At 38.9% G+C, this 21,307-nt stretch overlaps 1 protein-coding gene across 3 annotated transcripts in view; it reads right to left on the minus strand.

The window, feature by feature from the left end:
• The window catches only part of rptor (regulatory associated protein of MTOR, complex 1), a 188,282-nt gene that overhangs the window by 38,128 nt on the left and 128,847 nt on the right, over nt 1-21,307 (minus strand). For all 3 annotated transcript variants that reach the window (XM_077571008.1, XM_077571009.1, XM_077571006.1), the window contains exons 21-25: nt 19,542-19,697; nt 12,958-13,076; nt 5,128-5,231; nt 4,626-4,803; nt 4,443-4,553 (exon numbers count right to left, since the gene is read on the minus strand). In XM_077571008.1, the coding sequence (XP_077427134.1) occupies nt 4,443-4,553; nt 4,626-4,803; nt 5,128-5,231; nt 12,958-13,076; nt 19,542-19,697 (668 nt within the window). The remainder of the gene's footprint in view (nt 1-4,442; nt 4,554-4,625; nt 4,804-5,127; nt 5,232-12,957; nt 13,077-19,541; nt 19,698-21,307) is intronic.

Consider the following 21,307-nt stretch of genomic DNA (forward strand, 5'->3'; position numbering starts at 1 on the left):
AGACACATTCGGCACTCTGAAATTCCACCTGTTATGATGTTTGGAGTCTGTCACGATGTCCAGAGATCTGTTTTTTTATTAAATCATTTTTGCAAAGGTGTTTTTTCTTACATTAAATCTGTCTTCAAATTTTGGAACACACAAAGAGGACAAATAAATTTATTCCTCTTCAAAAGATGACAACGTCATCAACCAGGACCGCATTTCCTGTATATAATATACAAATGGACGTCTTGGTGCTTTCGCAGCAAGTTACGCCACAATTTGTGAATGGATTGTGCATGTTTGGGTTAACGTGTCTACTTTCACTAATCGATCTATTGCAAAAGTTGGCATCATTTCTGAGAAGCCGCACGGGATCGAGACTGACTCTGACAATACTACAATGACGTAAGCAATATGAGTACATTGTTAAATACTCTGCTGCCTTTTTAATAAAAACAAACGCTAGCATGCATGAAATCATGCTACTACATGTTTTAAGCTAGCGTATGTTTTACAATGCCTGCGCCCAACAATACTTATATATGTGTTAAATACAGAAATAGCACCCGTAACTGAGACTCTGCCTTTGAATACTTATGGTTGTGAAAATACGGCAGATTAAAATTTTTGGGTGAATGTCCACTCTGAATGAACGTGCTTGTAGAAGGGGCCTCGACTTCGAAGGACCTCCGCCTGCAAACCCACTCCCAGCCCTTTGTCGACAAAATGATTTTCCAGTGCACCAAAACCAGCCGTCACATCATAAAAATTACATCTCCACATATTAACATTTAATCACTATTTGATCACCATTCACATAAGAACCCCCGCCTGCCCACCCCCCCACAGAGTCCATGTTTCATCTATATTTTTAAAGTGTGCTGACATGAGCACAATCAGGGCAAATGACTCTCTTCCCTCCATTAAAAAAGAATGTTGGAAAGCCCACAACTGGCATCAGTGCCATTCATTAAAAAGTTTCAAAAATGGTTAGAAAAGTAAAAAAAATACAGCAACAATGTATTTAAGCTGGCAACACTGAAGAAAAGTTGCTGCTCTGGTTCTCTTGCAGTGCTGACACATATGTACATCAAATAATAGCAGCACATACCTGACACTCCAGAAGGTTACAGAGACTGTGGACGAGCCAGATGTGGCCCACGGGCCCTACCTTTGCCAGATGTGCTGTAAGTCTTTATGTTGATTTAAATTGATTAGTTTTGAGCAGATCGAGCAATATGACATATTTCAAAAATCCAAACATATCAATAAATTCTAACTAGTGTTGTTTCAATACCGCTTTTTGGCCCCTGATACCGATTTTGATACCCAGCTTTGCAGTATCGGCCGATGCCGAAACCATACTGATACCTAAGTTTGTTTTTTTCTCAATATGAAAAAGCTGTCCTGCCATTGGTTCAGAGCATTCAATAGGATATCTTAGATTGGCATGTAGTGAACACGTCACACATCAGTGAATGTAATGCACGGAACAGCAACATTTTGTGCCAAGAAGCGTCTTAGTGTTTTAATCACCTATTTTGTGATTTTCTTTGTGTTGATTCCATCCATCTCGTCTGCGAGTTGCTGTAAATGTTAACTCTTTGTGCTGTTTCAATAAATAAGGAGCTCATCAAGGACAACAAGTAGAGGGATTTAGACAGGCTAAGTCAATTTGCAGACTTAAACCTGAATGCAAAAGTTTGGTGATGTCAATCAGACAAAAGCTTGATGCAGTTATTATTTGCAATTTATTCACTTGAGTCACTTCATGTAAACTTGTAACATGCGCATCCAATTTGGCATTTTTCAAGTACAAACATTTACAGCAAAAGTAAGTAAAGGAGTTGGTCTCAATGTACAAATACTTTTGGAGAAGTGTGGAGCTCTTCTTGGTATGATGCAGTGCAGTTTTCCCACATTGCCATCTAGAACCACTAAAATAATACCTGACAGTGTCAATAAAAGCGAGTCTTATTATCTTTGCAATGATTGAGTTTTGTGGTAAATGCTGAGTTGGTTCTTGCGGGAAGGCAGCCTTTTTCAGCAGACTTGGGCAAAACGAGATTTACACCTTGGCCAGGTTATCAGCCAATCAAGCACAAGTACAATCTTGAATTAACCTAACTTACTGTATACATTTTGGGACTGTGGGAAGAAGCTGTAGAATCTGGAGGGGAACTCTAACAAGCACAAGGAGAGCATGCAAACAGAAATAGAATGACATTCCGACCAAGAACTTTCTTGATATATGTCAGTGTCCATTACTTAAGCATTTTAAATGTGAGTGCAAAGTTTATATAAGTACCAAGTCAAGTAGTGACAATGTTACGAAACTATGTATAGAATACTGAATTATGAAGGTGGTTTGATTGCACAGTTGCTGTTGAATGAGAAACTGGATGTACTGTATACAACGTCACACAAGTAAACAAGAGCATTGACATCCGAGTATGTAGCCTTGTTACACCACCATTTCTTTCTTTACAATAAATGAATAGCCTTAGTCTATTCCCTTGAATGCTGTCATATTATGTTATGGCAAAATCAGGACACTCACTTCCTATCATGTCATAAACGGCCTCACACAAAAGTTTGTGTTCATATAAAAAAAAAAAAACATGAAGAAATGTCATTCCTCACACCTAAAGTAACATTTCAGCCTGTGCTCTTGACACCGTGATGCGAAAACCTGAGCTAAGACTTTGAGGTGCACTCATGCGCACATGTAGGATTTTGTAACAGAGTGACGTTTTATGACAGCACTCAAAATTTTGCAGAGGAAGCGTAATCTCCTCTTCACGCTACATCTTTCCTATCTAATCATCTGTCTGCTTTCCTCATCTACTGCAGCCACTTCAGACTCCGCCTTCTTCCACTGCACTGCGCATTATCTCTATCTGCACCTTTAGATTCATCAATACCTGTTCTTGAGGTGGGGCCTTTTATTTTGAAGGCCGGCTGGTTCCCAATTTTGCATCCAAATTTGGCAACTGCCGGCCAAACAATAAAACCAAAAAGTTGTTTTGAAAAACAGCAGTAGAGAACCACACTAAGAAAACACTCTCTTCTGTCATGGTGCACAAAGCCTCAGCCCTCAACCTACCATTCACCAATATAACCGTATACCTACTAAACTTAAAAGATTGAAACAATAAAAAATACCTAAATAGCAGCAATTGTCACCTTGGTCGCATGCTCCTGTAGAGGGACATTGTTTTTGTATTTCCATTGTGAGTTACAAGTGTAGTGTAATGTAATGTGTGGAGAAGAGACGAGAGAGTGAGCACACCCGTCGACTGAAGCAAGACATGATAATGATCGAAGACGAACAAATACACATTTTATATAATGATTTGTACCAGTTAACATTACATTTTTTGACATCCATTGTGGCCGGCAGTGCAAATTGTTGTCAGACATTCGCAACAAGTGCCGGCTAACACATGCCGGCTAACACATGCCTGCTAATTTGTTTTTTAATAACAGACTTTGTGCACTTCTTTTCTCTTTTCATTTTAATAATACTATTCAGGTTGTATCAACTTCACGTTGTCATTCATGAACAAAGCAATTCATAGATACACTCTCTATTTGTCTTCCTTTTATCTTGATTGATAAACGCAAATCATTCCTTTTACGCGGACGTTTATTTATTTTGTCTGGACTGAATCGTGTATTAGGACATTAAAACTGACAGAAACTCAATATTATATGACAAATGTTACAGCCGCTGTGCATGGTAAAGCATTCTTTTAATCTTTAATTTCTCTCAGGAAGGATATTAAGTTATGGAAGTCAAGGAGTTCAATTATTCAGCAAAGCCATCGTGTACAACCAGCAGGCACTTTCTCACACTGCGACTGGTCCCTGCGCTGTTGTTTTCAGGAGAACCAGAATATCTTTTAATGGAATTTAATAAGAGAGCTCATGTCAATAGCTGTCTCAGTTGCCTTAGACAAAATGGATAAATAATAAACAAATGCATATAAATAATTGAATATTGATGGAAAACTACGGAAGAGGATTAGGGCCAGTGAAGAGAAAAAAAAGGTTGGCAGGATTCTGACTTTATTTGCATCATTCTGACAAAGTAAAAATTCAGATTTTAAAGTGAGAATTCTGAGATTAAAGTCAGAATTATGAGAATAAAGTCAGAATTATGAGAATAAAGTCAGAATTCTCAGTTTAAAGTCAGAATTCTCAGTTTAAAGTCAGAATTATGAGAATAAAGTGAGAATCCTGCCAACCTTTTTTTCCTCTTCACTGGCCCTAATCCTCTTCTGTAGAATATAAAGCTGTGTGGAAAAGTGGACAATTTTTAAAAAGAAAACCACTTGCTACCAGTCATTAAAGCAATAACCTAGAGTTTAAACAGACATATTCAACGAGGTATTATAAGATAGGTGATATGTACAGGCAAACGTGTAAAAAAAAAAAGATGGAGTTGGCATTACCTTTGTGACGGGCTGAGCAAAGTACTTGGCACTCCAATCACACAGACCCGTTTGAAGAGTGGCACTGATGTAGTTTCGGTGGCCACAAGGCTCATCTCCATCCTCAGCGGCCTGAGCAAACAAACAAAATGAAAACCAGATAAGCATATCACGCCTCAAACACACAATAGTTGACTCATCTACCTGCTCAGGTCCCTTGTCAAACATTTTACGAGTGCGGGGAAACTGGTGGGAATGGGGCGCCTGCCCTCCAAGTGTGGGTGTGTAAGGGGGGCGTGTTGCAGGTGGATCTCTGGTGGGGGGTTTGGGCACCTCGTTGGTCAAGCTTGAGCTGCTGGTGCTGGGCATGGGAGGGGAGCCACTACAGGGAAACAGAAAGTAAAGATGACAAAGACGTTTCTATTTTGGATTGTTGTTATTATTCTTTCAAGTCGTAAAATGTACATACATGCCAAAGTGCAGTTTACACGAACATGTTTATACATTTTCTTTCATTGAAATATATTAACCTATTTAAATAAGTCAAAACATAAGGGGTAGGACTAAATAAGTTTTTAACTTCGTCCTACTCCCTTTTGAACATTTCTTTCTTCCTATTCTTGCTTTCTTTTTTACTTCAACTTATTTTTTATACTTGTAAACTGTAAACTGTATGATTTTTTGAGTTTCATGTTGTGTTCCTTACCCTGCCTGATGAATATGCGTGCCTTTGCTGGTGGGGCTGGCTGGAGCTGACTGGGTGAGAGACCCAGAGTCCAGAATTCTCTGAGGGCGAGCGTTCATCATCGCCTGTAGAGAAACACACAAAAGAGGGGGTTTGGTTATCGTTATTCATCAGGTTGTAGCAATGGCAACGATGGAGAAACAGGTTAAAGCGACAATATTGAGTATGTTTACATGCGGTCAATTTTAAAACGTGAATATTGGCAATATTCGGGTTTTAAAACGCTATGTAAACATGCGCAAAAACCCAAATATGCTCTTATTCAGATTTGTAAACCCCTAAATAAGACCCATGGGTTACTCCTTTCCGAAACCAAATATTTGCTCTTATCTTTGTATAAACACATATGGAATGGGGTAGATGCCACAGACTTCTGACACACATCAGCACCGTTTCCAGCCACTGCTGGCCGTGTTCTAACACTCGTACCCCTCGCTCTCCCCCGCCCATAGGGCATCTAAGCTTTCTGAAATGCTTCGGACAACTGAGATAGACACACTACGCACTCACTCCAGTCTACGGGAACGTGCAACCAAGGGGCGCAAAGGCAGAAGCGCAAGTACTGGGACGCGGCCCACACGTCGCAAACCGGAAACAAAGCTGATGTGTGAAACCCGGAAGTCGGAAGTCCCGCCTCCTCCGTGGCATATACCCCATAGATCTATCATTTTCCTTCTGCCCATGCTAAGGAATCTTGGTCTTTGTAGTACAGGAATGACTTGTATGCGTGACGCCGTCCCACTTAAAGGATTACTCAACAGGAAGTCAGACTCGTGCTCCGCCCCTCACTAAGTTTCAAATCGGCGCTCAAAGGGGATGTTGCCTGGAGGACCGTTGGATTGAAAATGGGAAGAGGGTTGGGCGTGGTCTGGCTGTGACTGACAGCAGCCACTCACTAAAAAAGCCGTATAAGGAGGCGTGTACGAGAACAAGCCGGTTGGTGGCGGGGGCGACTACGTCATGCGGAACAAGTATGTATCGTCTCATGTCATGAGAGAACAAACAGCCAAATTGTGTTTATCTCAAGATGGCACCAAACACACGGTTTTTGCCCCCAAATCAAGCTTTAAACAAACATGAACTAAAATGTAAAAATAATGACCAGGACATGTAGACAGCATTTGCAAACACCAGTTTATCAGCAAAACAAGTTGATTAAGCGTAGAGCTATGCTTTAATACACTAAATAAAGTGTTCCCTCACTTTTCGCGGGTGTTACGGGCATTACGTTCCACACCCACACGCGATAGGTGAATTGCCATTAAGTAGAGGTCGTTAAAAAACAACAAAAAAATAACTTCAATAACCGCTAATACTGTCTGTCACCTTAATGAGGTCTTCTTGCTAAGTTGCTTAAATGAGCCTCGTTCAAGTTAATTGCCTTCAATTAACTTGTTTTTTCTACTAGACACACACATTGGCCTTACTGTGTAGGTGCCAGTATGTAAGAGTAACAACTGTGGTCTGTTCTAAAAATAGCTCACCAGTGATGGGACACTGACTTGCTAAGAAGAATTAAAAGGAGAAAAATGTATTTTTTTAACTTATGGTATACGTTTCTTAATTTACCAAATATTCTATATTTTGTTTAAAAATGTAATAGATTGTGTTGAATGAAAGAAAAAAGCTGTTTTTATTTACTCAAATACAAAAAAAGAAAAAAAATTGCAGCATAAAAGGACCCAAATAAAAATCTGCAATAGAGCGAATCTGCAACAAGTGAGTCGTGAAGTATGAGGGACCAATGTACACTGATTTCTCTGCAGCGTTTTCATGTTATTTTCCGTCTCTACGTATCTAAACACACATTTATAACGTGTACAGAAGCCCGTGATTCTGGTGTGCAACCACCTTGAAATACTGAAGCAGAGGTCAAGAAACAAGATGACGCAGCAAAGAAGCACACTTTTGGAGCGAGGAGGAAGCCAACTAAATCTAGCCTGGTGAGTGGCATAAATATAATGTCTTTTATTCACCATTGAAAGTTTAAAGCGGAAATTGTGGCTATTTGTGTAATGATGTTGTCGGAGTGTTGCGGTTTGGATCGGGATTTCCAATTGAGCAAAATGACCCTGTCGGCTCACGCATGCAAACGGGTTATCCCGAATGTTTCAGAAACCCGAATTTTGACCTTAACCTGAACAATCCCTGTATGTAAATATAGTCAATGACATCAAAGCAGACAAACCAATGCACCAATGCAATGGACCCTATGCATGCATTTTTCGTAAGATAAGGTGACATAAGAGTTCCCGCTCTCAATATGTTGCAAGCCACTGGGACGCCATCTGACGGAGGTAAAAGCTCTGCTAGCCAAGACTGTGGAGCGCCACTATGTTCAGCGGCAACTTTTTTTTTTTTTTTTTTACTTTATTTTTGTAACTTTTTCAAGTATAACAAAACAACAAACATACATTTGGTCATCAATTTCACATTACAAAAAAATAAAATACAGTAATTGCCATTCTTTTTATACAGCAATGGTTCAAGAGTCACTTTTTTTTTATTTATAAACACAATACATTATGCCCAAAACAGAAGCAATGGCAACTTGGTTTTAATTAATGTTTTAATCATGTAGGATTGCATTGCATCAAAAAGAGAGCTGGGTAAATTATTTTGATTCGTTCATTGAGCTAAATGAGAAAACCAACATACAGTAGAAAAAATAGCTGAGTATGATGCAGGGCAATTCCTCACCACTAAACTACAACAACAAAGATTACCATTGATTGGTCAGTTATCAATTTATCACCTCATTGATATTATCACTTAAAATTGAGCATTATCATCTACGTAAGGCTGTTTTGTTTAGTTTTTTTAAATCCAGGGTCTCATTAGTCTGCAAGTAACCATAATGTTGTGGTCGGTGTATGCTAAAACAATATACCCACTGATGTACTAGGGGATACTGGGGGTTTCAGTATCTTGATCAAGGATACCTGAGCATTGTCATGGGGGACTGACAAATGAATCTGCAACCTTCGAGAGATGGCCACGCTACCGCCTGAGACATGATGTTATAATGCAGACAAGTACACTTTGTGCTTGGAATTTTTTCATCCTTGTTTGCTTTTGATACACAATTATCTATGTCAATATGTCATCACCACATAAGTTTAAAACTAAAAATGTGTTTTAATTCAATTAAAATTGCAATGTTTTTACACAAGGTACTTCAAAGGCACCACTGTATATGCTGAGGCTGGACAGCTCAAGATTACAGATGCAGTATGGATAAAGTGCATCCCACTTGTCAATATGATCAGTGGATGAAAGGGCAGCATCAAAGTTTATCTAACTTTCTAAAAGTGTATCTCATTAAAAAGAGCAGGTAATATAAGCTCATCCTTATGGCTGTACACGAGGGGATTGGAAACCTAATAAAGATGTTGGAAGCAAAGTACTCCTGATGAACAGTCGAGATGGAAAGAAAACAGTGCTGGGCGAATGTAGTTAACTCCAAGCAAACACATATTACTAGCAGGCATTGCCGTTAATTTGATTTCTATGTTAATTGAAAAATTGCTGCGGCTTTATTTTGTTTGTGTGTTTGTCTGACGGGAGGAAGAGGTACATAATACTTTCCTTAGCCATAAAAACATGTCAATTACCAAGGTTAGCATTACATTAAGGAATAATTGGAAATGGGACCAAACAGGAGTCGGCCCAGTCAACAGTGTAATTATGGAAACCGCTTCTGACACTGATGTAAAACATTTTTCCTCCTCAAGAAGAACAATATAGAGAAGGATATAAAAATACAGATAAAAGTTACCAGGTGTACATGCCAAAGACAAGAGCAAAAAGTGAGTGAGTGTGTGCAAGATGGAAACTTTGCTCTCCACAAAGTAGCACTAGAACGAATTGGACATTCAGACGAATATCGGTATCGGCCTCCTTGATTACTAATAATCGGTATCGGCCTCCTTGATTACTAATAATCGGCATCGGTATCAGCCCTAAAAAAACCCATAGCGGTCTAGCTGAGAAAGTGTTTTCTAAAGGCAAAATCGCATCGAATGTTGATTTTGAGTAAACAAAAATGACATGACATTTCTGGTTTCTGAAGCCAAGAGACCTCACTCATGTTAGCGTCTCATCTCTTTATGTAGCATGTTCATGAATTATCAATGGATGGTGATTGTCAAAATGAGGTAAACAACATGCTAATGCAAGGGCTATAAGCGTTGCTGGCTAACGGGCGGAAATGGGATATGCAGGAATGACCTCATTAGCAGGAAGTGGGGGTTGGGTGGTAGGGGAATCACTTTGAACAGCTGCTTTGCTGTTTATTCTGATGGCTTTGCTTGGCCCTTTCAACCTGCTTCTTTTCACTTCCTCTCCCATTAGTTGGTGAGAAAGCGATTAAACTGAACAAACACTATTATAGCAAGTGCTCTGAAAAGGATACAAATACAAAAGCTAATAATGATATATCAAGAACGATTGTAATATTCAGTTTTTGGAGGCTCTTTTAACCAACCAGGTCTAGGGTGGTGGCCAAGATTAAGACTAGATAGAACCAGATATGTTGGTGAGGAAAAGTTACATGAACTGAATAAGAAGATTTCCGCTGCATTCAGCAAGAGGAATAGGAGAGCTCAAGGCCCAAAAGTCATTATCTCCCCTTCTCATGACTATGATCATTCATTCCCTTGCCAAGCAAACAAAGTGTGTGCGCGACTATATGTCTATGAGAGAGGAAAAGTCCGCAGAAACTTTTTCAACTTGGGATTCTTTCATGTGAAACTTATCAAAAATGGATTATGTTCTTCTACAAAATAATACATGTCAAGGTTGAGAAAGAACAATAAAAACAGTGGGCGCATTTGAAAAGACCAGGATTAAATCAAATAAGTCAAACATTTTACCCAAATGCAATAGAGCAAAACAACTAAGCTATTAAAAATGATTTAATGCTTTCACCATTTTGAAGCACGTACATTCTAATTGACTGCTGACCTTGTTCTCTTTGCCAGAAATCAATGTAGTTCAAGCTCAACTAAAAGGCCATGCTAACACTTGTGAACTTGAGTGAATATTGTAATTACGTTATCTTTGATGAGCTCGGTGCTGCAATAATAATGAGAAAATATTCAGCACCAGGGGGACTTTCTCGCGTCCCATGAATACCTTGTTCAGGTCTTTTGTCCTTAAAAACCGACCCTTAAAAACAAACAAAAATTCCCTCAAGGGTGACAACGTTCCAAGTCAGTCTTGTTTGTATATGGGTAAAAAAGTGCAGCAGAACATTAAGTGTGCCTGGTAAGTTATGTGTGTTACTTCACCACATCTCTGCCCAAACTTAAAAAACTGCCAGATGAATTGTTGGTTATTTATTGTATTGAAGATGGAATGGTGGAACAGGTTGGAATAGTTTGGAACAGGTGGGAATAGGTTGATAACCTATACCTTAAATAAACAGAAAAGGTATATCAAAATAAAATACACAGTATTTTTTTTCAAAGAGCTAATGAAGAATAGACATCGTTCCTAACACAAAATTATTCAGAATTAAACAAGCATCTCAAACAAAGGAATAGTTTAGCTACTTAGTGTTGACTTCAATCTCAAGTTCAGTCCAGCAAATCAATTTCAAAAGTGCCAATCTCATTTGTGCAAAGAAAGTTGCAAAAGTGACTCAGTCAGAACACACAGGGGAATAAATATGTGAACATTGTCTGTCTCCTGACTGATTTCTGTGGAAAAGTATGTGATTTTGGCATATGTTGATCAATGCCTTTCATTGTTGATTACAAAAAACGATCACCTGAAGCTCGTATTTTTCAGCCAGCAGCCAACTAGACACCAGCTTGTGTGCAGTGTAGAGTCCCTGCTTCCTTTGCTTAAAGTGACTGAGACGCTAGACTGGGACACATTTGAATATCTTGTTCCTCGAATCAATACACATTAACCAAGTATTTCACGATTCTTGAATTGCATGCCGAAAATCTTCCCAGCGGGCCGATCATAGCGGCCAAACTGGATATGACGTAGTACAGCCATGTTGTTACCCGATGGCTGTACGTGTGCATGTGTTTTGTTCGTCTCCTGATTCGTCACATTTTGAAATTAATTGGCAAACTCAGATCACAAGTAAGCTTTTAACACTAATTTTACCAGTTAAAGAAGCTTTGTTTCAGCGTTGCATCACTTATTGTGGGAATGCTGAAGCAAAAATTATTTTTATCCTCCACTCTTTTTTTTGCCGTGAAACAACTCCCACAAATAATTTTAATTTGCTTCAAAAATTCATGCCCTCCGGGACAGATATCGTCTGATTTAACATTACTTACAGTGTTCGCACAATTGAACGTTAAATATCAACTGGCCCCAGCCATTTTCAATGGGACAGACAATTCAATTTTTCCAAGACCTACTTTCGACGCCCACTTCCATGCATACTATCATCATTGCCATGTGTCTGATACCGCTCAGTGGCGCAGGTGGCAAAGTGGGTTTGAATCCCACCTACGACTGTACATTGCAAATTGATATCCATGGCCATTATGCTAAGTGGTATACATGTATACCAACTGACTACCATATCAAGATATGCATTATAATTTCACTAAAATGATTAAATGCATACTAGCTTTCAGCATCAGATGACACTTTTCAAACTAAATATGCCATTAGCTATGATTTCAAACAAGTCATGTTAGCTCAGTGGTTAGGGCAATTGCCTTCCACCACAAAGTACCTGGGTTTAAACCTCACTTGGACCACATTTCGTACATTCGATGGTTCAATACCAACTGACTATCAGATCAGGAAATGGATTATAATTTCACTGAAATTATAAAATGCATGTTAGCTTTTAACATCAGATGACACTTTTCAAAAATAAATACGCCATTAGCCATGATTTCGAACAAGTCAAGTTAGCTCACTGGTTAGAGCAATTGCCTTCCACCAGGGAATACCTGGGTTCAAACCCCGCTTGGACTGCTTAGCATTCAGCTAATAGCAATTAGCTAAAAACATTCAGCTTTTCAGCATTCCCACACAATTTCTGCAGAATTTGGAGTTTGTCTATTTATCAATAAGGACTTGAGACAGCATTTTTAACTAGGAAACAGATCCTTTTGATAAAGCATTTGGGGACATGAGTGCTGCAGACAGACCCACTACATCACTATAAAACAACATAGTTCAGTGCTGTATTGTATAGTGCAACAGAAGTCTGCCTAATTTTGTGGTTAATCACATTTTATTCTTGTTTTATTGCAGTCCACTCGGGAGGCCCACCGCTGAAAGTCTACTTGTCTGAAGTTAACAGAGGGAGCAATTGGTACTGGTGGTAGCAACAAGAAGTCTTTCCTTGGCATTTGGATAAGCGGTGGCCAATAGTGGTAAATATGGCTCCTTAGGTTTCAACAACCTCTTTCCATTGCTCTGCTATGCCAAGCATGAGGGAGTCATTGGCTCTTAAATGCATTTACACAAAATAAATGGTCTTTTTGAAGACACAAAATGCCAGTGAGCGGGAGGTGCATGCGTGCTATAAACTGATTTTTCACAATGTGGGAAAAATTATATAAAAGGTGCTGGTGCATTTCACACAACTAGTGAAAATGCTACTTTAAATATGTAGTTAGTACAGCAGTGAATTCTAAACTGAAACTCATTTTAACACAACAATGGACAGAGAGAAAAGGAAAGGTTAAACAAGAAATGAAAACAAATATATATTTTATTTTTTTAATCAGTGAGCCAGTATTTCAATGTATGACTGGCCACAATTTCCATACACTTTTACATAAAACTCACATAAAGACAACATACCTTGTATGCGATGCAGTTAAGGACCTTCATTGCCAAGTCAGACACTTCAGGAAAAGGGTCTGCAGCAAGGTGTAGAAGCACTCTCCAGATTTGAGTGTATACACTGTTAAAGGACACACCTAAAAATGTAAAGAGGAAACATATGGACGGCTGAGTCCAACAGATGGAAATATTTCAAAGCATAATGTGGTGCATTAACAAATAGAACAATAGATCACATGGACTCACTACAGTGTGACCCCATAACACTCCCATTCAAGTTCATTACCACAGCAGCTAACAGCCACACGGTAATCCACGGTCATGTCATTACCATCATGCTGCACGCCTGAGTCATTTTCTACTGCTGGAATTATTGAATGTGTTGAGGTGGCAGAGGCAAAATGACCTCCAGTGTTGGGTAATGTACATCATTAATCAAAACAAACAAATATACACACACACAAAAAGGCAGTACATTCTCATCCACTGAGGATTAATTGCTGTGACAACAGTTGTAATTGTGAATACAAATGATCATAATGGTTTTGGGTATCACAAGTAGCCGTGGTTCATAACCTGTGTTCGATCGAACTCCAGGGCTTCGGTGGAGGTCAAGACACACACCCGACTTGCTTAGCCTATTTGTGCTGCAGGGAATTTGGTGCGTTCAGAAGTCGACTTTTGACTATTGTGATGGAACGTCATGTGATTTCTTTATTATTGTTATCTCTTCATACTATGTCGAGCAAAAAAAGAAAGTGGTCGGACGAATATGTGCAATAAGGGAATGTATGGTGTTTCACAGGGTTACATTCTGGGGCCTCTGCAATTTTTATTCTATTTGCTGCCAATGGGTTCCATCTTAAGAAAACAGCAACGTTTGTTTTAAAGTGCTCAATAAATAAAGTGTTGAGTTGAGTGATGGGAGTCAGGGTCCTAACCAGTGTTGTCACAGAAAATAATGTGATTACTCCTCAAAAAAGTAATTTAGTTACTTTACTGATTACTTTATTGTCAAAGTAACTTCATAAGTAACTTATCAGTTATTTTTTTTTACTAATTTCTGCCCTTTGCTGCCTCAACATAAGAATGACAACCGGTTACTTAAATAATAATTATGAAAGTGCATAAACTTGAAACATGAACATGTTTCTTTTTTTCTGTTTCTCTGGTTTTACAATACAGAAATTGGTGTATAACACGTTACACCTGCAGGCTGGCTACAAACTGTAACTATAACATTTACATGTAGGCTGGATGCAACTTTAACTATAACACTTTTCTATTTTCTCAAGTACCAGAGCTTAACTCCATTCATGCAGATAACCTTTTTTGCACCTTTTTTTTTTTTTTGCTCTGGCATACTCTCTCTCAAAGTATGACAAGAAAGACACCTATGTGGGGAAGCTCAGCATTATTGCTAATAGGGATATTTTCTAGTGTAACGAACTAAGTGTATTGTGTGTTCCAGTTTTGCCATTTCTGTTTAGCACTCTTATGTCCGACTCTTAGTAAATGCAACACAGGTCTCGCGAGAGATGAGGGACGTTAAGTGCTGGTTGTTTACGTGTGCTTGTTTGCGTGTGCTTGTTCTTGGCTTTTCTGCTAGCCCTCGTGAGTTAATTTCTATTTTCTGGCATCGGCTATAGCCAACAGTAGCATTTGTTAATTTAAATAAAAGGGTGACATCCCAACCAACGTTTGCTGGTGGCGTTCTTGCAAGACGTTACACTATAATTGCACGGAAAGAGGGCGAGTCAACAGTACTCAATGGACACATTTCCTCTGTCCAGCTGCATCTGTTTGCGTGCCGGGGGGGGGGGCTTAAGTAACTGTAGAACTGCTGGCTGTCTCCTTAAATATTTTAGCGGTCGGCAGTGTTTTTGAGTCAGCGCAAAACTTGCAATGTATTGAGAGGTGGTTTTTGTCATCTTTACTGGACAAAATTGCAAAGTAATGGTAAATGCACCCGTTTGTGGAGCTCCTCCTGCTTCTTCCATTGTTTATGTCGTTGTTTTTATTGTTTTGGCCAGACTCCGAGCGCTCACACATGTAGGTACACGTGACCTGGCATTGCGTCTTCCGCTGAGAAAATGTGACATACAATGTGACGTCACTTCCAAATGAAATATTTTCTCCTCGAAATTCTCTTTAAAATGGACAAAAAAATTCAGCATTCTACATGCATTATGAAGTACAGTAATAAAAAAATAGCAACGCACAGCCACTTAGGAAAGTAACTTTAATCAGATTACTGGTTTGGAAAAATAAACGCGTTAGATTGCTTGTTATTGAAAGAAAGTAATCAGATTAAAATAACTTTAGTGACAACGCTGGTCCTAACTGCATGATTTAATGCCAACAATGCCAAGTTGGGCAATTCTAGTCCAGCAGAACTAACTATCTAGCAAAACTAAAGAAACACTTCCTTAAGGTGCATGGATATGGAGAATACAACAACACACTGCTTAAACAAGGGTATTAACCACTGCTTTATCATGTATGCAGAAAAGGGTGCTTTGTTCATTGACCTTTTTAACATTTCCCCAATCGTTTGATTTCATGCTCATGTTTCCATTTATACCGTTACTTTCACTCGTGGAAGTTTACCAGTTTACTTCCAGCGTCAGCATCAATCTCATTGGGCTTTTCTTTGCCAACTATATCACACATTTCTGTTTGTAACCCATTTTGTCTACCGCTAAATCTATTTCTGTGTCAGCATAACACGGTTTCCTCTCCTTTCTGCAGCAATAGTGAGGCAATCCAATCAAACCAAACCAAATCCTAATTTGTTTCCAGTTGTTTTTTTCCCTCCCTGAATTTGTGTTCTCCCTTCATCTTCTATTGCCTATGTCCCTTTTACCTGGTAAAAGGGATTCGAAAAGGGGGGTCGGGGGTGGTGGTGCGGCGGAAGATGGAAAAGGCCAACGACAGATTTAAAAAGAGATTAGACAAGATTTGGGAAAATTGATCAAGAAAAAATGGGATTCAAAGTAGTGATGAGGTTTAGCAGAAAGATGTGAAATGTAACAGAAAGTGAAAATGCTTGTACTGCTGCTGCAGAGACATGACAGTTGAATAATGCGAAGTACAGTTTCACTCTTATTTAAAAGTCATGCCACGTTACAGGTGTTCACAAATTACAACTATGCATCCTCTGTTAGTCAACATGAGGGTGGATATTATTCATCGCCTCAGCCCGAACAGTCTCTGGTGCCATTAAAGACTTGCTGAGTGTAATAGATGCTCTGTTGTAAAGATATAAACTTTTGGCTCAATGAACCACAGCGTAGATTTTTTAGAGCCTCTCCATGTCTGACATATGGTACATAAAATACTTGCATACCAATTTTTTGTGCTTGGTTGGTGCATAAAAAACATAAGAACATCTGAAAGGAGAAATAAATTCCTCTGTGAGACATGCTAGACTTCAGAGGGGCTGTGAGCAGTGTAAGCAGCACTAAATAATATCTACGGTGCTCTTTAAATGGAAGAGCATCTTAAATGCAATGACGCATTAGGAGGTGAAGTGTCAAAGAAAATGTCATCTCAGCAGAAAATGTCTGAGTCGGGTTTATGTGTAGCAGACTAGGAAATGTTGATGGGATTTCTGTTTTCTCAGAGACAGATGTTTCCCAGGAGAAACATAATGAGTCACAACTGACCTGACATTTTAGGCTTTAGGTGTAATATGTAACCGTGCTCACTGTATGTCGACTTTACTGACTGACATTTATGGCTGCCAGAAGGAAAATCATAATTGATTTTATGGGATTATGGAATTTGGGGTATGCCTTTATAATTTCCTGGCAACCTTTGGATTTGCTACTTGTTTTTTTGTAAAGGTTCCAAGATTAACATGAAGATCAAACATCATATCACTATTATCTACAAACTGATTGTATCCATATCACCATTTGCATCATCCTACTATTATTGCAATATTTGTAGAGGCAAATTATAGCAGGAAGGCAGAGAAAAACACTGAACGTTTGAAAACTAAATCAATAAATCACGACTGAAACTTTGCTCCAACTCCTACAGACTTTTGTTATCCTGCTTGTTTTCTTGCAGCTCCAGCATTTATGATTTCAATTTGTTTTAAACGACCACAGTAAAATACACAGGGCTCTTTAGGTCTCTCTCTATATTTTAAGCGTGGTTTGTAGTGCTCAACCATGAGAATAAATATCGCTAGATTGCAAATACGAAAAAGGAAATAAATCAATATAATTGTTGGCATTGGGCCAAAACCTTGTACCGCTAAAATCGTCACTTTTCCCCCCTAACCATTAACATTGCCTCACCAAAGAGAACAAGACATTTTTAACACTTTAGATTGCTCAATAATTTGTAAAAATTACACCCACACGGGTGGACTGACCAAAAGTATAGATTTTTGAAAAAATATTAAATTTGTGTGACTTACAAGGCTTCGACCAGACGCCAGCCATATATTCTGCTGTTATGAATATTGAGGGGAAAATGACAGTGTTGTGGAAGGACCAGTAGAAAATTAGTAGACAAAGTTTATAGTTTAAAATGACAGCCGATAATATGAAAAGATTGCTGTGAAAAGAAGGTATTTTATTTATACTACTTTGAGTGAACTTGTTAGGTATTAGACTACAGTACCTCAAAATGCAGAACAGCAGAAATGATGTAGTGTTCCCCAATCTTTTTTTCTTTTTACAGTATACTTAGTGGAATGCCCTTCATATAGGACAGAAGAGCTACACATGCTAATGTACTTAGCAGCTGTTTATTACACCAAGAGAACAGTAAAACACGAACACACACACATGCAGGAGCAATTGTCGGACACATCTTATGCTCAGCTCAGACAAGCACGCAGACTCGCCTCTGTCACGCCAACACACCAGACCCCACCTCTTAAATGCACATTCAGACAAAACACTTATACTGTAGTATTTTTTTAAACATTTTAGACATGCAATTTTTTGGGGTGTTCAAATGCATTTACAATGTGTTGAAATTATTGTTTCAATAGGTTTTAATGCAGTGGTTTTTAACCTGGTTTCACTCAAACCCCAGAGGTTCGGTGAGTCAATCTCAGAGTCAATCTCAGGTTCGGCAGAGATGACACAAACCCGACTAAAATGATTCGTGACGATACGCCCCGCTTGGCCATCAAGCTTACATTGCTGGCTGAAGAGGTCGCTTAAAGCAATGGTAGTTAATACAAAAAACAGCCAGCAGGTGGCAGCAGAGTATAAGAGATCAACCAGGGCCATGTTGCAACAAGCTCTTTTTCACAGTGTTTTCAAGGTTTGTGAATAATGATGAAACTTAGTTATATTCTATTGCTAAAGTTGCAAAATGGAAACAGATACAAATGTGCTTTTTCTGATGAAAGAAGAGACTGTAATCTTTCTTTTGGTAGGTTCCATGTTTTTATAGCGACAGAACAAAATATTCTGTGGGACTTGCAAAATCAGTCAAAATCCAGTAAAACAGCCGGGAGTGAAGGGGGTTGCTTCAGTGAAAATGGCCGAGAGTGAGTGAGTTAAGAAAACAACGGTGGTTGTTTTATAGTGCTCTATACATTTAGAGTTCAGTTGAGTCAGCATTCTAACTGCCTGATTTGCAATTCCAATTTTAACAATTCTAGTCCAGCACAACTAGCTATCTAGCAAAACACTTCCATAAACTGCATGGAGACTGAAAATTCAAGAACATGACACCAGTAAACACTATACATAAGTATTGATTTTGAATAAATAAATAAATAAATCAAAATTAAAATCAAATCATCTAAAAATCACATTTTATTTTTCATTGAAGAAGGGTTCTGGGATTGCACAAAGGAAATTGGTGGGGTTCAGTAAGAAGTAGAACTGTAAAATAAATAAATGTTTTGTTATGATCTTTCTATAGTGGATTTTGACATATTGCATTTGGGTTTGGAAAGCATCCGCTGCGATAAACACGAGAACAAGACAAGACTCATATATCCAGATTTACTGTAGATGTTAGACTGGAAAACTAATTCATGTCTTCAAGTATATTGGCAACATATGGAGGATGATCTGAATCAGGTAACAGTTTTTCAGTCACTCGAGAGTGGGAGGAAAAGTGTTGCTTTGACTTTATTCTGTATCTGGTGCCTCGGGTGGCTCACAGGGTCGATCCTGCTCTGTCCTCTGTTCCGTTGTCCTTTTCACGCAAGCAAACTGGTTTTACAGCCATTCTTTTCTCGGAGAGGGAGATCCTCTCTCGGTCAACGCCCTTGGGTGAGGTGTTTCACCGAGTTTACGAGAAACCTGGTGCTTTGTCACAGTAACCAAAGGGCTTCTTAATAAAATATGTGTAGAATCCATACCAAAAGATTGATGATGTTAATTTAATTTCACTCATTACCAAACAGTGCTTTAGGCATTTAATCTCACCCCGTGTTCACCAAGCATAAAGATGTGGAAAATTTGCTTGCTATGTATAGGAGGAGCTTCCCTTTCTTGCTTGCTCGTCTGTGCAAATAATCAACATATCAATTCTCTTGCATTCAGAGGTTGGCAATTAAGAAACAGTTTCAGCACAATTAGTTGCAAATGGGTAAGGTTCAGTGACTGGTGTGTTACCTATGAGGGAGTTGAGTGACGAATAAGAAGACACCCGTCGCATTTTGTCAATGGTCTCGAAGGAGAGAATGTACTCGTCGTTGTCGGGGCTTCCCAGGGTGCTGCTGGCGCTACTACTGGTGCTCAGGTTTCCCGGTGAAAAAGCTGCTGGTCCACCTGAATGATGAGTACGACAGAAATATGGGTATCATTCATTGTCACTCCAAAAGCAGAAAAGTCTCCAAGTTTAGATATTCAGAGATAGAGATAACAATCAAAGATAAACCCCGTATTATAAGAATTTTAGACGCAAATGTAAACCCGCGATATAGTAAATCCGCGATAGAAGAACAGCAAAGTAGTGAGGGACCAGTGAATTGAGATGCGGACATTTGTCAAGTCTCAAAGCAGTAATCCTTATGGAATGAAGTGGACCCGGGAAGGTGAAGGTTTAGGATAGGACAATAGTGGTAAATAGGCAAAGCAATGGTATTGAGTCGAAAAGGAGTAACGGTTTGATTATATATGTCTTGTGGCACTTACTGCTGCTCATGTAAGACAGCCGCCCATAAACTACAAGCTGGATACCTTAAAGCGTCATGAGATGATAGCTGTCTTGACATCAACAAGGTAGTCCATAAAAACACACGACTCCAAAGGTTAGAAAAAAAGTAACACATTTAATATCACACATAATAATGGTATTGAACAGGGTTCCTCTAGTTTCATTCTGTATTTTAGCATATGGTTTAAGAAAAAGAAAGTAATAAACAATGAAACTGTACTCTGTAAGGACAGTGAGGGTGTGGCATATTCATGCAGGTGAGAATGGCACCACCTCTTCCTCAATTCAAAACAGGGAAAAAATGTTTATGTATGTAATCATACTGTGACTGTTAAACTGTTTGTAAAAACAGTAACTTAAATGTCCATATATTTATGCCAGTTTCAATCATTTTCTGCAGCAACTTTTCTTATCCCTTAACATTAGTCTGACTCATAAAAGTCAAATAACTCGGGCCCCATACATGCTCTCCCAAGCAATTTGAACACTGAAATGTAGATATGGTGATTGGAAGTGAATGAAAGAACGCTCTGCTCTGTGCTTATTGATAATAAATACCGCTGCATACTTGGAATGACTTCTGTGAGGATGAATGTGAACTTGTGTCAACAGTAGCCATCACTGATTGCTCTACTCGGGATTTATGAATGACTCCATCTGGCAGCAATATACAGAGGACGTGCAAACAGCAGTGACACAAATCACGCAGAAAGAGCTCAGGACACATGCAGCAAAACCTCTCAAGTTATATACTGCTATAGGATCTATAGGCGCAGGTGGAGCTTAGATTCCATTCCATTCTAACCATAATTATTCTATGTGGCCCTTAACAACAAAGGCACAAAATGAGCAAACTACAGTATTTTACAGTAGCTTAATGATGCGAGTTGTTGCTATGATGTTACCGTTTTTGCAGTTGAGAGTATAAAGAGGGTTTGAGAGTGTCTAGCAAGTGTCTTTGCAATGAGCTTAATGAAGAGAAACGGAAGCACTAAAGGACAATTAGGTTGAACATATTCTTGCTTTTTGTTCACAGTGAACCAGGTCCATATTTTGCTTTGTCTGTTTCCAATATGCCAAATGTTCAATACCAAGGATAGCAACAACCCATTCAGTCAGCTAGTCTCCTTTTTCGTGCTCAATTAAATGACATTAAATTAAAGCAGGACAACAGTGTGAGGAGTACAATGGCACTTTGCTTGACATCACATTCCATTGCCAT

Source organism: Vanacampus margaritifer, chromosome 7 (genome assembly GCF_051991255.1).
Source record: "Vanacampus margaritifer isolate UIUO_Vmar chromosome 7, RoL_Vmar_1.0, whole genome shotgun sequence".
Taxonomy (NCBI): domain Eukaryota; kingdom Metazoa; phylum Chordata; class Actinopteri; order Syngnathiformes; family Syngnathidae; genus Vanacampus; species Vanacampus margaritifer.